Below are 16,344 nucleotides of genomic sequence, written 5' to 3'. Positions count from 1 at the left end.
CAGGCCCTGTTCTAATGATAATGATAATCATGATGATGATGGTACTTGCTAAGCACTTACTCTGTGCCAGGAACTGTCTTAAAAATAACTATAAATGGTCTTTGTTGAGCGCTTACTATGTGCCAGGCCCTGTTCTCATGATAATGATAAGGATGATGGAGGTACTTGCTAAGTGCTTACTCTGTACCAGGTACTGCAATAATAATAATAATAATGATAATAATAATAATAATAATAATAATAGCTCTGGTTAAGAGCTTCCTATGTGCCAGGCCTTGTCCTAATAGTAATAATAATGATGGCCCAGGTTAAGAGGTTCCTATGTTCCAGGCCCTGTCATAATAATAATAATAATAATAATAATAATAATAATAATAATAATAATAGCCCTGGTTAAGCACTTACTATGTGCTAGGCCCTGTTCTAATGATAATCATAATGATAATGATGACGATGATGGTGGTACTTGCTAAGCGCTTACTCTGTGCCAGGCACTGTCCTAAAAATAACTATAAATGGTCTTTGTTAAGCGCTTACTATGTGCCGGGCCCTGTTCTAATGATAATGATAATCATGATGATGGTGGTGGTGGTACTTGCTAAGCACTTACTCTGTGCCAGCAACTGTCCTAAAAATAACTATAAATGGTCTTGGTTGAGCGCTTACTATGTGCCAGGCCCTGACCTAATGATAATGATGATGGTACTTGCTAAGCGCTTACTCTGTGCCAGGCACTGTCCTAATAAATAATGAGATTATTATAATAATTATAATTACAGCAATGAATATAAAAATAAGAATTAAGGTCCTTGTTAAGTGCTTCCTACGTGACAAGCAGTGTTTTAATAATAACAATAATCTTGGGTCTCATTAAGCACTTACTATGTTTAAAATCAAATATTAATAAAATAATAATAATGGTCCTTGTTTAGCACCAAGTTCCAGGCACTGTTCTACTCATAACGATAATAATAATAATAATAATGATCCTTGTTAAGCACTTACTATGTGCCGAGCACTGTTCTAATAATAATGATAATAATAATAATGGTCCTTGTTAAGCACTTACTATGTGCCGAGCACTGTTCTAATAATAATGATAATAATAATAACGGTCCTTGTTAAGCACTTACTATGTGCCGAACACCGTTCTAATGATAATAATAATAATAATGGTGCTTGTTAAGCACTTACTATGTGCTGAACACCGTTCTAATAATAATAATAATAATAATGGTCCTTGTGAAGCACTTACTATGTGCCGAACACCGTTCTAATGATAATAATAATAATAATGGTCCTTGGTAAGCACTTACTATGTGCTGAACACTGTTCTAATAATAATGATGATGGTGATAATAATAATAATAATAATGGTCCTTGTTAAGCACTTACTATGTGCTGAACACTGTTCTAATAATAATGATAACAATAATAATGGTCCTTGTTAAGCACTTACTATGTGCCAAACACTGTTCTAATGATAATAATAATAATAATGGTCCTTGTTAAGCACTTACTATGTGCTGAACACTGTTCTAATAATAATGATGATGATGATGATGATAATGATAATAATAATAATGGTCCTTATTATAATAATAATAGTGGTCCTTGTTAAGCACTTACTATGTGCCAAGGACTGTTCTAATAATAATGATAATAAGAATAATGATGGTACTTGCTAGGCACTATGTGCCAAACCCTGTTCTAGTAATAATAATAATAATAATAATAATGATGGTTCTTGTTAAGCGCTTACTATGTGCCAAGCACTGTTCTAAGCGCTGGGGGAGATACAAGATCATCAGGTTGTCCCCCTTGGGGCTCACCGTCTCCATCCCCATTTGACAGATGAGGGAACCGAGGCCCAGAGAAGTGCAGTGACTCGCCCAAGGTCCCAGGGTTCTGCTCACAGTAAGCGTTCAATAAATACCACCGGAAAAGCAGCGTAGCCTTGGGACTACAGCCTGGGCCTTGGAGTCAAAAAGACCCGGGTTCTAATCCCGGCACCGCAACTAGTCAGCTGTATGACTTTGGGCGAGTCACTTCACTTCTCTGGGCCTCAGTTCCCTCATCTGGAAAATGGGGATGAAGACTGCGAGCCCCACGTCACCACCTAGGATCTCCCCCCAGCGCTTAGAACAGTGCCTGGCACATAGTAAGCGCTTAACAAAAACTGTAAAAAAAGAAAAAAAGATAACGACTGTCAGCTCTTTGTATGGCGCTTGGCATTCATTCATTCATTCATTCGATCGTATTTATTGAGCGCCTACCTATTGAGCGCTTGGACAGTACAATTCAGCAACAGAGAGAGACAATCCCTGCCCTCAACGGGATGAGAGTCTAGAAGAGGTGTTACTTGCAAACGGTAAGCGCTCAATAAATACTACCGACTGACCGATTCAATCGACAACATTAACACGGATAAACTTATCGTGAATATTTATAATTTATCAAGTGATGTATTGCAATCGATTCATTTTCATCGCCGTCTCCCTCTCTAGACTGTGAGCTCGTAGTGGGCAGGGAACGGATCCACTGACTCTGCTGACCTGATGACCAGTGCTTGGCACATAGGAAGCGCTCTGGGCAAGTCATTTCACTTCTCTGGGCCTCAGTTCCCTCATCTGGAAAATGGGGATGAAGACCGTGAGCCCCACGGGGGACAACCCAATGACCGTGGCACATAGGAAGCGCTCTGGGCAAGTCATTTCACTTCTCTGGGCCTCAGTTCCCTCATCTGGAAAATGGGGATGAAGACCGTGAGCCCCTCGGGGGACAACCCGATGACCTGATAACCAGTGCTTGGCACATAGGAAGCGCTTTGGGCAAGTCATTTCACTTCTCTGGGCCTCAGTTCCCTCATCTGGAAAATGGGGATGAAGACGGTGAGCCCCACGGGGGACAACCCGATGACCTGATAACCAGTGCTTGGCACATAGGAAGCACTTTGGGCAAGTCATTTCACTTCTCTGGGCCTCAGTTCCCTCATCTGGAAAATGGGGATGAAGACCGTGAGCCCCACGGGGGACAACCCAATGACCGTGGCACATAGGAAGCGCTTTGGGCAAGTCATTTCACTTCTCCGGGCCTCAGTTCCCTCATCTGGAAAATGGGGATGAAGACCGTGAGCCCCACGGGGGACAACCTGATGACTGTGGCACATAGGAAGCGCTTTGGGCAAGTCATTTCACTTCTCCGGGCCTCAGTTCCCTCATCTGGAAAATGGGGATGAAGAACGTGAGCCCCACGGGGGACAACCCGATGACCTGATGACCAGTGCTTGGCACACAGGAAGCACTCTGGGCAAGTCATTTCACTTCTCTGGGCCTCAGTTCCCTCATCTGGAAAATGGGGATGAAGACCGTGAGCCCCACGGGGGACAACCCGATGACCGTGGCACATAGGAAGCGCTTTGGGCAAGTCATTTCACTTCTCTGGGCCTCAGTTCCCTCATCTGGAAAATGGGGATGAAGACCGTGAGCCCCACGGGGGACAACCCAATGACCGTGGCACATAGGAAGCGCTTTGGGCAAGTCATTTCACTTCTCTGGGCCTCAGTTCCCTCATCTGGAAAATGGGGATGAAGACCGTGAGCCCCACGGGGGACAACCTGATGACTGTGGCACATAGGAAGCGCTTTGGGCAAGTCATTTCACTTCTCCGGGCCTCAGTTCCCTCATCTGGAAAATGGGGATGAAGACCGTGAGCCCCACGGGGGACAACCCGATGACCTGATGACCAGTGCTTGGCACACAGGAAGCACTCTGGGCAAGTCATTTCACTTCTCTGGGCCTCAGTTCCCTCATCTGGAAAATGGGGATGAAGACCGTGAGCCCCACGGGGGACAACCCGATGACCGTGGCACATAGGAAGCGCTTTGGGCAAGTCATTTCACTTCTCTGGGCCTCAGTTCCCTCATCTGGGAAAGGGGATGAAGACCGTGAGCCCCATGGGGGCCAACCCGATGACCGTGGCACATAGGAAGCGCTTTGGGCAAGTCATTTCACTTCTCTGGGCCTCAGTTCCCTCATCTGGAAAATGGGGATGAAGACCATGAGCCCCACATGGGACAATCCGATGACCGTGGCATATAGGAATCACTTTGGGCAAGACATTTCACTTCTCTGGGCCTCAGTTCCCTCATCTGGAAAATGGGGATGCAGATCGTGAGCCCCTCGGGGGACAACCCGATGACCTGATGACCAGTGCTTGGCACATAGGAAGCGCTCTGGGCAAGTCATTTCACTTCTCTGGGCCTCAGTTCCCTCATCTGGAAAATGGGGATGAAGACCGTGAGCCCCACGGGGGACAACCCGATGACCGTGGCACACAAGAAGCGCTTTGGGCAAGTCATTTCACTTCTCCGGGCCTCAGTTCCCTCATCTGGAAAACGGGGATGAAGACCGTGAGCCCCTCGGGGGACAACCCGATGACCTGATAACCAGTGCTTGGCACATAGGAAGCGCTCTGGGCAAGTCATTTCACTTCTCCGGGCCTCAGTTCCCTCATCTGGAAAATGGGGATGAAGACCGTGAGCCCCACGGGGGACAACCTGATGACCGTGGCACATAGGAAGCGCTTTGGGCAAGTCATTTCACTTCTCTGGGCCTCAGTTCCCTCATCTGGGAAATGGGGATGAAGACTGTGAGCCCCACATGGGACAACCTGATGACCGTGGCATATAGGAATCACTTTGGGCAAGTCATTTCACTTCTCTGGGCCTCAGTTCCCTCATCTGGAAAACGGGGATGAAGCCCGTGAGCCCCACGGGGGACAACCTGATGACCGCGGCACACAGGAAGCGCTTTGGGCAAGTCATTTCACTTCTCCGGGCCTCAGTTCCCTCACCTGGAAAACGGGGATGAAGACCGTGAGCCCTACGTGGGACACCCTGATGACCTTGTCTCTACCCCAGTGCTCAGAACAGTGCTTTGCACATAGTAAGCGCTTAACAAATGCGATTATCATTGTTACTAACACATACCAACATGATTATTATTATGATTAGAGATGCAGGCCGCGCCCCGCCGCCCCGGGCTCACCCTCGGAGTGGTGGGACAGGGTGAGCAGGCTGACGCAGGAGGCCCCGATGCCGGAGCCGAAGACGGTGATGCGCCGGGGGTCCCCGCCGAAGAAGGCGATGTTCTGGCTGACCCACCGCAGGGCCTGGATCTGGTCTAGCAGCCCGTAGTTGCCCTTGGCCGCCTGGTCTCCCGTGCTCAGGAAACCTGGCCGGAGACGGGCCAGGGGTCTTCACCGCCCGGGGCCGGCCGGGACCCCCCCACGAAACCCGCAGCGACCCACCCGAGGGGTCCCCAGGGGAGAGGAGGCCGGTGGGGATGCCCCGCGTCGCCGTGGAAACGAGCAGGACCACCCCGTCGCCATGGAGACCACCCACCTCCCCTCCCCAGCGGCAGGGCGCTTCCCTTGGGAGGGAAAATCCCGGGCTATTCGTCGCGCTCGGGATGGGACGACAGAACGGTAATAAGAATATTCGTGGTCGCGCTCGGGATGGGACGACAGAACGGTAATAAGAATATTCATGGTATCTGCCGAGCGCTTACTACGTTCCGGGCACTGTGCTAAGCGCTGGGGTGGACCCGAGCCAATCCCCGGCCCCCCGCCTTCATCCCCATTTTCCAGTGAGGTCACGGAGAAGGGAAGTGACCGGCCCAAGGGCACGAGGCGGAGCCGGGATTAGAACCCGGGTCCTTCAACTGCCCGGCCCGGGCTCCACCTGCTAGGCCGCGCCGCCTCTCCCTGATGCCGAGGCGTCTGTTTAGCGCTCGCTACAGGCTGATCCCCGTCCCGCCCCGGCGCTCAGTACAGTGCCCGGAGCATGGTAAGCGCTTAACAGGTCCCGCCATCCTTCTTCTTCCCCTTCTGCCGTCCCCTCCCGAGCGCTTAGCCCAGTGCTCTGCACGCAGGAAACGCTCCGCAAATACGACGGGGTAGGGCGGAGAAGCCGCGTGGCTCAGTGGCAAGGACGCAGGGTTGGGAGTCCGGGGTCATGGGTTCAAATCCCGGCTCCGCCACTTGTCGGCTGTGTGACTTTGGGCAAGTCACTCGCGGGCCTCAGTTCCCTCATCTGTCAAATGGGGATAATAATAATGGCATTTGTTAAGCGCTCACTATGTGCAAAGCACCGTTCTAAGCGCTGGGGAGGTTCCAAGGTAATCAGGGTGTCCCACTGGGAGCTCACAGTCTTAATCCTTATTAAGTTAACACAGTCTTATGTTGCCAACTTGTACTTCCCAAGCGCAATAATAATAATAATAATGGCATTTATTAAGCGCTTACTATGTGCAAAGCACCGTTCTAAGCGCTGCAGAGGTTCCAAGGTAATCAGGGTGTCCCACTGGGAGCTCACAGTCTTAATCCTTATTAAATTAACACAGTCTTCTGTTGCCAACTTGTACTTCCCAAGCGCTTGGCACAGCGCTCTGCACGCGGTAAGCGCTCAATAAACACCATTGAATGAATGAATGAACAAATCCCCATTTTACAGATGGGGCCCAGAGAAGTGAAGCGACTTGCCCGAAGTCACACAGCCGACAACTGGTAGATGAAGAGCGTGAGCCCCACGGGGGGCAACCTGACGGCCTTGGATCTCCCCCAGCGCTTAGAACAGTGCCCGGCACATAGTAAGCGCTTCACAAATGCCTTCATTATTATCAATAGGGGAAGGGGAGCGTTACGCGCTCAGCGTGTGCCGAGCAAGACGGGAGGCCGGGGGGGCGAGGGGACGGGCACCGGGGGGTCCGGCCTGCCACCCACCGAGCACGCCGACGCGGTAGTTGAGGGTGACGACGATGACGTTGCCGTAGCTGGCGAGGACGGAGCCGTCGATCATGTTGCCGGTGCCCTCCATGTAGGAGCCGCCGTGGATGTAGACCATGACCGGCTTGCTGCCCCCGTCCCGGATGTCTGCGGGCGGAAAGGGGAGACGGCGGGGCGGGGTGGGGGGGGAGAGAGACGGGGGCTGGAGGGGGTCGCCCCCTCGCCCCCCGACCCGACCCGGGCGCCCTCAACGCGCGAGATGGGCAGAGAGGCGGGCGAGCGGTGGCGGCGGACGGACGGGGGGGGACCGGATCCGCCCGGGGTCGGCGCTCGGAAAACCGGGGAGACGCCCCGGCTCTATCGAGTTGGCGGTGGTGGAGACGGGGGCGGCCTCCTCCTGCCCGACGGGCCGGGTCGGGGGGTGGGGGGCGTCCCTTGGAGACCCCCCTCGGATCCGTGGTTCCGGATCGGGGGTGTCAGGGTGCCCCCCGACCGGCCGGCCTCCGCGCCCACCCCCGGCGGCGGGGGGTCCGCGGGGGGGGGGGGGGCCCTGCGCCATGCACTGGCCGCCGCGACCCCTCCGGCCCCCCAATACCTTCGTCTTCGTCCCCGTCATTATCGGCTAAGTCCTGGCCCTGTTTCTTACTGCCGGAGCCTGGGGACCGGATTTGGGGGGGTAGACAGGACAGCACACGGACAGAGAACAAAACACAAGAGAGAGATCGTTCAAAAACCGGGGAGCGCCCGGCCCCGGGGGGCACGGGGGGGGCCTCCTCGCTGCCTCCGTTTCCCCCTCGGGGACCGCGGCCGCCGGGCACGTGGCCGCGGGCCGGCGTCCACGAGGGCGGGCGGCGTGTGGGCGCATGCGGCGACGGGCGAAGCCAAGAAGGCCTGGCGACAGCGGGCGGGCGGTTGCTCGGCCCCCTCGGGGTACGTTTGCCCCTTCGATCGGACGTCTTGAGCGCTTCCTGCGCGCTTACTATGTGCAAAGCGCTGGGGGGATACAAGCTGATCAGGTTGTTCCACAGTCCTAACCCCCATTTTCCAGATGAGGTGACTGAGGCCCAGAGAAGTGAAGTGACCGGCCCGGAGTCGCACAGCTGACCAGCGGCAGAGCCGGGATTTGAACCCACGACCTCTGACTCCAAAGCCCGGGCTCTTTCCACCGAGCCACACAAGAAACAGACCCATTCCGGCCCGCAACGAGCACCCGCTTGTTGCCCCAATTGTACTTCCCAAGCGCTCAGTCCAGCGCTCCGCGCACAGTAAGCGCTCAACGAACACCCACTGTCTCTCTATGTTGCCAACTTGTACTTCCCAAGCGCTTAGTACAGTGCTCTGCACGCAGTAAGCGCCCAATAAATACGACTGAATGAATACGACCGAACGAATGAATCTGCTAAGCGCCTGCTAGGTGCCGGGCGCTGGACTGAGCGCCGCGGCGGATCGGAGCTTACCAAGGTGGACGCGGTCCCCGTCCCCCCTTGGGGCTCGCAGTCTCCGTCCCCATTTTCCAGACGAGGGGACGGAGGCCCGGAGAAGGGAAGGGACTGGCCCAAGGTCACACGGCAGATAAGAAAGAAGAGCCCGGGCTTTGGAGTCAGAGGTCGTGGGTTCAAATCCCGGCTCCGCTGCTTGTCGGCTGGGTGACTTTGGGCGAGTCACTTCACTTCTCTGCGCCTCAGTTCCCTCATCTGGAAAATGGGGATTAAGACTGTGAGCCCCCCGTGGGACAACCTGATCACCTTGTATAATAATGACGGCATTTATCAATCAATCAATCAATCGTATTTACTGAGCGCTTACTGTGTGCAGAGCACTGGACTAAGCGCTTGGGAAGTACAAGTTGGCAACATATAGAGACAGAGGTCGTGGGTTCAAATCCCGGCTCCGCCAACTGTCCGCTGGGTGACTTTGGGAGAGTCACTTCACTTCTCTGGGCCTCAGTGACCTCATCTGGAAAATGGGGATTAAGACGGTAAGCCTTGTAACCTCCCCAACACTTAGAACCGTGCTTTGCACATAGTAAGCGCTTAATAAATGCCATTATTATTATTGGCACATAGTAAGCGCGTATCATTTAGAGAAGCAGTGTGGGCTCAGTGGAAAGAGCCCGGGCTTGGGAGTCAGAGGTCTTGGGTTCAAATCCCGGCTCCGCCAACTGTCCTCTGGGTGACTTTGGGCGAGTCACATCACTTCTCTGGGCCTCGGTGACCTCATCTGTAAAATGGGGATGAAGACTGGGAGCCCCCCGTGGGACAGCCTGATGGCCTTGTAAACTCCCCAGCGCTTAGAACAGGGCTTGGCACATAGTAAGCGCTTAATAAATACCATTATTATTATTATTACTATTAACACATACCATCATTATTACTGTAGGGCAAACACCCGATGGGTGGAGTGGATGCAAGGGAGGGAGCGTGCATGTGTTGTGCACGTTTGTTTGGGCGTGTGTTGTATGACGGCGGAAGAGGGGAGGGAAGGAGTCTACGATGGGGATGGGGGAGACGCCCCCCACCCTCCCCGTCCCGCTAGCAGCGGGCCAAGACTGGTGTCCCCCTGGTAGCCCCGAGGGCACGTACTGGACCCCGACTTAAGCCAGCGAGGGCGACGCCAAGCCCCGCGCAGCCGGGCCGGCAGACACAGAGACGAAGAGACACAGAGATACAGAGACCAAGGGCTGGGCATAGGCGGAGGGCAAACTCCTCGAGGGCAGCGCTCAGTACAGTGCTCCGCGCACAGGAGGCCGGAAGCCCGCGTCCACTCGCTCTGCTGGACGCTGCCGAGCGCTTAGTACGGTGCCCTGCGCGGCGGAGGAGCTCAGGAAATGGCATTTAATAAAAGGGAGACGCGGAGACCCACCAGAAATAGAGAGAGAGGTAAGTCCAGAGACAATCAGAGGGCAAAGAGACCCCTTCGACTTAGAGCCCGTTGTTGGGTAGGGGCCGTCTCTATATGTTGCCAACTTGTACTTCTCCAGCGCTTAGTACAGAGCACTGCACACAGTAAGCGCTCAATAAATAGGATTGAAAGAGACAAAGAGATGGGACCCAGACAGATACAGAGACGGGAAACAGAGATGGAGAGAGACAAAACGAGAGCGAGAGACAGAGATGTGGCCAGAAACAAAGACATAGACAGAGATACGATCGGTGGAACCAGAGATAGAAAGAGATACGCGGAGACAGAGATAGAGACAGAGATGTGATCAGAAAGAGAGAGACAAGGTCAGGGAGAGATGGAGATGCAGAGACACAGAGAGAGAGAAACAGAAATGCAACCACAGACAGAGATGTGACCGAAACTGAGATGGAGAGAGACAGGGTCAGAGATACAGAGACACAATTATCCAGGGATCGTATTTACTGAGCGCTGACTGGGTGCACAGCGCTGTACTAAGCGTTTGGGAGAGGATGACAGGATGATAGACGGTCAGTGGAACCAGAGATAGAAAGAGATATGCGGAGACACTGTTGGGTAGGGACTGTATATGTTGCCAATTTGTACTTCCCAAGCGCTTAGTACAGTGCTCTGCACATAGTAAGCGCTCAATAAATACGATTGATGATGATGATGATCTAACCAGAGACAGAGACAGAGATGTGACCAGAAAGAGAGAGACAAGGTCAGGGAGAGACAGAGATGCAGAGACACAGAGAGAGAGATGGAAATGCAACCACAGACAGAGATGTGACCGAAACAGAGATTAAGAGAGACAGGGTCAGAGATACAGAGACACAATTATCCAGCGATCGTATTTACTGAGCACAAAGCACTGTACTAAGCGTTAGGGAGAGGACAATAGGACGACAGATGGTCGGTGGAACCAGAGATAAAAAGAGATACGCGGAGACAGAGATCTAATCAGAGATAGAGACAGAGATGTTATCAGAAAGAGAGAGACAAGGTCAGGGAGAGACGGAGATGCAGAGACACAGAGAGACAGAAATGCAACCACAGAAAGAGATGTGACCGAAACAGAGATGGAGAGAGACAGGGTCAGAGATACAGAGACACAATTATCCAGCGATCGTATTTACTGAGCGCAGAGCACTGTACTAAGCATTTGGGAGAGGACGATAGGATGATAGACGGTCGGTGGAACCAGAGATAGAAAGAGATACGCGGAGACAGAGATCTAACCAGAGATAGAGACAGAGATGTGATCAGAAAGAGAGAGACAAGGTCAGGGAGAGACGGAGATGCAGAGACACACAGAGAGAGATGGAAATGCAACCACACACAGAGATGTGACCGAAACAGAGATGGAGAGAGACAGGGTCAGAGATACAGAGACACAATTATCCAGCGATCGTATTTATTGAACACTGACTGGGTGCAGAGCACTGTACTAAGCGTTTGGGAGAGGATGATAGACGGTTGGTGGAACCAGAGATAGAAAGAGATACGTGGAGACAGAGATCTAACCAGAGATAGAGACAGAGATGTGATCAGAGAGAGACAAGGTCAGGGAGAGACGGAGATGCAGAGACACAGAGAGAGATGGAAATGCAACCACAGACAGAGATGTGACCGAAACAGAGATGGAGAGCGACAGGGTCAGAGATACAGAGACACAAATTATTCAGCGATCATATTTATTGAGCGCTGACTGGGTGCAGAGCACTGTACTAAGCGTTTGGGAGAGGACGACAGGATGATAGACGGTCGGTGGAACCAGAGATAGAAAGAGATACGTGGAGACAGAGATCTAACCAGAGATAGAGACAGAGATGTGATCAGAGAGAGAGAGACAAGGTCAGGGAGAGACGGAGATGCAGAGACACAGAGAGAGAGACGGAAATGCAACCACAGACAGAGATGTGACAAACAGAGATGGAGAGAGACAGGGTCAGAGATACAGAGACACAATTATCCAGGGATCGTATTTACTGAGCGCAGAGCACTGTACTAAGCATTTGGGAGAGGACGATAGGACGATAGACGGTCGGTGGAACCAGAGATAAAAAGAGATACGCGGAGACAGAGATCTAATCAGAGATAGAGACAGAGATGTGATCAGAAAGAGAGAGACAAGGTCAGGGAGAGACGGAGATGCAGAGACACAGAGAGAGACAGAAATGCAACCACAGACAGAGATGTGACTGAAACAGAGATGGAGAGAGACAGGGTCAGAGATACAGAGGCACAATTATCCAGCGATCGTATTTACTGAGCGCAGAGCACTGTACTAAGCATTTGGGAGAGGACGATAGGACGATAGACGGTCGGTGGAACCAGAGATAAAAAGAGATACGCGGAGACAGAGATCTAATCAGAGATAGAGACAGAGATGTGATCAGAAAGAGAGAGACAAGGTCAGGGAGAGACGGAGATGCAGAGACACAGAGAGAGACAGAAATGCAACCACAGACAGAGATGTGACCAAAACAGAGATGGAGAGAGACAGGGTCAGAGATACAGAGACACAATTATCCAGCGATCGTATTTACTGAGCGCAGAGCACTGTACTAAGCATTTGGGAGAGGACGATAGGACGATAGACGGTCGGTGGAACCAGAGATAAAAAGAGATACGTGGAGACAGAGATCTAATCAGAGATAGAGACAGAGATGTGATCAGAGAGAGACAAGGTCAGGGAGAGATGGAGATGCAGAGACACAGAGAGAGACAGAAATGCAACCACAGACAGAGATGTGACTGAAACAGAGATGGAGAGAGACAGGGTCAGAGATACAGAGACACAATCATCCAGCGATCGTATTTATTGAGCGCTGACTGGGTGCAGAGCACTGTACTAAGCGTTTGGGAGACGACGATAGACGGTCGGTGGAACCAGAGATAGAAAGAGATACGCAAAGACAGAGATCTAACCAGAGATAGAGACAGAGATGTGATCAGAAAGAGAGAGACAAGGTCAGGGAGAGACGGAGATGCAGAGACACACAGAGAGAGATGGAAATGCAACCACAGACAGAGATGTGACCGAAACAGAGATGGAGAGAGACAGGGTCAGGGATACAGAGACACAATTATCCAGCAATCGTATTTATTGAGCGCTGACTGGGTGCAGAGCACTGTACTAAGCGTTTGGGAGAGGACGATAGGACGATAGACACGTTCTCTGCCCGCCACAATGATGGAGAGATGCAAAGACAGAGATATGAAGAGAAGCAGAGATAGAGCCAAGGTTAGAGAGATGGAGATGCAGAGACAGAGCGAGAGAGACAGAGACAGGGTAATGAACAGAGATAGAGAGACATGATCAGAGAAAGAGACGGAGACACGATTAGAGACAGAATGGTAGAAAAATACCAAAACAGAGATATGACCAGAAACAGAGACGGAGACAAGGTCAGAGAGATAAAACGGGCCGAGAGACAGAGATACAAAGGCATAACCAGAGGGACCGAAACGCAACCAGAGACGGGGATAGCGCCAGAAACAGAGATAGAGAGATGTGGTCAGAGATAGTCTCTAGATGTTGCCAATTTGTACTTCCCAAGCGCTTAGTACAGTGCTCTGCACATAGTAAGCGCTCAATAAATACGATTGATGATGATGATGAGATAGAGACAGAGACACAATTAGAGAGAAAATGGTAGAAAAATACCAAAACAGGGACGGACACAAGGGCAGAGAGAGAGAGAGAGATGGAGATGCAGAGACAGAGGGGAAACCAGAGAGACAGAGATATAACCAGAAACAGAGACAGAGACAAGGTCAGAGAGAGAGAGATGGAGATTCAGAGACAGAGGTATAACCAGAGAGACAGAGATATAACCAGAAACAGAGACAGAGACAAGGTCAGAGAGAGAGAGATGGAGATGCAGAGACAGAGGTATAACCAGAACAGAGACATGCTCAGAGAGTAAAAGACCCAGAGACACAACCGGAGAGACAGAGACATGACCAGAGACAGAGATACGACCAGAAACAGAGACCGAGACACGGTCAGAGAGAGAGATGGAGTCTGAGAGATAGAGATATAACCTGAAACAGAGACAAGGTCAGAGAGAGAGAGAGAGAGAGATGGAGTTTCAGAGACAGAGGTATACCCAGAGAGACAGAGATATATCCAGGGAGACAGAGATATAACCAGAAACGGAGACATGCACAGAGAGGAAAAGACACAGAGACACAACCGGAGAGACAGAGACGTGACCAGAGACGCAAGCGTAACCAGAGACAGAAATACGACCAGAAACAGAGAACGAGACACGGTCAGAGAGAGAGAGATGGAGTTTCAGAGACAGAGGTATACCCAGAGAGACAGAGATATAACCAGAAACAGAGATGGAGACAAGGGCAGAGAGAGAGAGAGAGATGGAGTTTCAGAGACAAAGGTGAAACCAGAGAGACGGAGATATAACCAGAAACAGAGACAAGCTCAGAGAGGAAAAGACACAGAGACACAACTGGAGAGACAGAGATGTGACCAGAGACGCAGGCGTAACAAGAGACAAAGATACGACCAGAGAGACAGTCAGAGAGAGAGAGATAGAGTTTCAGAGACAGAGGTATACCCAGAGAGACAGAGATATAACCAGAGAGACAGAGATATACCCAGAAACAGAGACGGAGACAAGGTCTGAGAGAGAGAGATGGAGTTTCAGAGACAGAGGTATACCCAGAGAGACAGAGATATAACCAGAAAAAGAGATAAAACCAGAAACAGAGACGAGCTCAAACAAAGAGACACAACTGGAGAGACAGAGACGTGACCAGAGACGCAGGCGTAACCAGAGACAAAGATACGACCAGAGAGACAGTCAGAGAGAGAGAGATGGAGTTTCAGAGACAGAGGTATACCCAGAGAGACAGAGATATAACCAGAAACAGAGATGGAGACAAGGGCAGAGAGAGAGATGGAGTCTCAGAGACAGAGGTATACCCAGAGAGACAGAGACATAACCAGACAGAGATATAACCAGAAACAGAGACGGAGATGAGGGCAGAGAGAGAGATGGAGTTTCAGAGACAGAGGTATACCCAGAGAGACAGAGATATAACCAGAAACAGAGACAAAGGCAGAGAGAGAGAGATGGAGTTTCAGAGACAGAGGTAAACCCTGAGAGACAGAGCTATAACCAGAGAGACAGAGCTATAACCAGAGAGACAGAGATATAAACCAGAAACAGAGATGGAGACAAGGTCAGAGAGACAGATGGAGTTTCAGGGACAGAGATATAACCAGAGAGACAGAGATATAACCAGAGAGACAGAGATATAACCAGAGAGACAGAGATATAACCAGAGACAGAGATGGACACAAGGGGAGGGAGAGGGAGAGAGGGAGAGAGAGAGAGAGATGGAGTTTCAGAGACAGAGGTATTCCTAGAGAGACAGAAATATAACCAGAAACAGAGATGGAGACAAGGTCAGAGAGACAGACGGAGTTTCAGAGACAGAGATATACCTAGAAAGACAGAGATATAACCAGAAACAGAGAAGGACACAAGGGCAGAGAGAGAGAGATGGAGTTTCAGAGACAGAGGTATACCCAGAGAGACAGAGATATAACCAGAAAAAGAGATGGAGACAAGGGCAGAGAGACAGACGGAGTTTCAGAGACAGAGATATAACCAGGGAGACAGAGGTAAAACCAGAAACAGAGACAGAGACAAGGGCAGCGAGAGAGAGAGATGGCGTTTCAGAGACAGAGGTATACCCAGAGAGACAGAGATATAACCAGAAACAGAGACGGACACAAGGGGAGGGAAAGAGAGAGATGGAGTTTCAGAGACAGAGGTATACCCAGAGAGACAGAGATATAACCAGAAACAGAGATGGAGACAAGGGCAGAGAGACAGATGGAATTTCAGAGACAGAGATATACCTAGAAAGACAGAGATATAACCAGAAAAAGAGATGGAGACAAGGGCAGAGAGACAGACGGAGTTTCAGAGACAGAGATCTAGCCAGAGAGACAGAGGTAAAACCAGAAACAGAGACAAGGGCAGAGAGAGAGAGAGATGGAGTTTCAGAGACAGAGGTATGCCCAGAGAGACAAAGATATAACCAGAAACAGAGACAAGGTCAGAGAGACAGGCGGAGTTTCAGAGACAGAGATATAACCAGAGACAGAGGTATACCCAGAGAGACAGAGATATACCCAGAGAGACAGAGATATACCCAGAGAGACAGAAATATACCCAGAAACAGAGATGGAGAAAAGGTCAGAGAGACAGACGGAGTTTCAGAGACAGAGATATCACCAGAAACAGAGATGGAGACAAGGTCAGAGAGACAGACGGAGTTTCAGAGACAGAGATATCACCCGAAACAGAGATGGAGACAAAGTCAGAGAGACAGACGGAGTTTCAGAGACAGAGATATCACCAGAAACAGAGATGGAGACAAGGTCAGAGAGACAGACGGAGTTTCAGAGACAGAGATATCACCCGAAACAGAGATGGAGACAAGGTCAGAGAGACAGATGGAGTTTCAGAGACAGAGATATCACCGGAAACAGAGATGGAGACAAGGTCAGAGAGACAGACGGAGTTTCAGAGACAGAGATATCACCGGAAACAGAGATGGAGACAAGGTCAGAGAGACAGACGGAGTTTCAGAGACAGAGATATCACCCGAAAC

General features: G+C 50.9%; 1 protein-coding gene across 3 annotated transcripts in view; it reads right to left on the bottom strand.

Moving 5' to 3' along the window:
- NLGN3 (neuroligin 3) overlaps positions 1-16,344 on the bottom strand; it is a 41,318-nt gene that overhangs the window by 11,295 nt on the left and 13,679 nt on the right. For 2 of the 3 annotated variants that reach the window (XM_038748326.1, XM_038748327.1), the window contains 3 exons: positions 7,382-7,441; positions 6,784-6,933; positions 5,049-5,234 (listed from right to left, as the gene is read on the bottom strand). In XM_038748326.1, the coding sequence (XP_038604254.1) occupies positions 5,049-5,234; positions 6,784-6,933; positions 7,382-7,441 (396 nt within the window). The remainder of the gene's footprint in view (positions 1-5,048; positions 5,235-6,783; positions 6,934-7,381; positions 7,442-16,344) is intronic. The other variant, XM_038748328.1, reaches the window with a different exon arrangement.

The sequence above is a fragment of the Tachyglossus aculeatus genome, chromosome 6 (assembly GCF_015852505.1).
Source record: "Tachyglossus aculeatus isolate mTacAcu1 chromosome 6, mTacAcu1.pri, whole genome shotgun sequence".
NCBI classification, from domain to species: Eukaryota; Metazoa; Chordata; class Mammalia; order Monotremata; family Tachyglossidae; genus Tachyglossus; species Tachyglossus aculeatus.
Note: the sequence above shows the minus strand (reverse complement) of the source record. Positions and strands in the feature narration are given on the sequence as shown.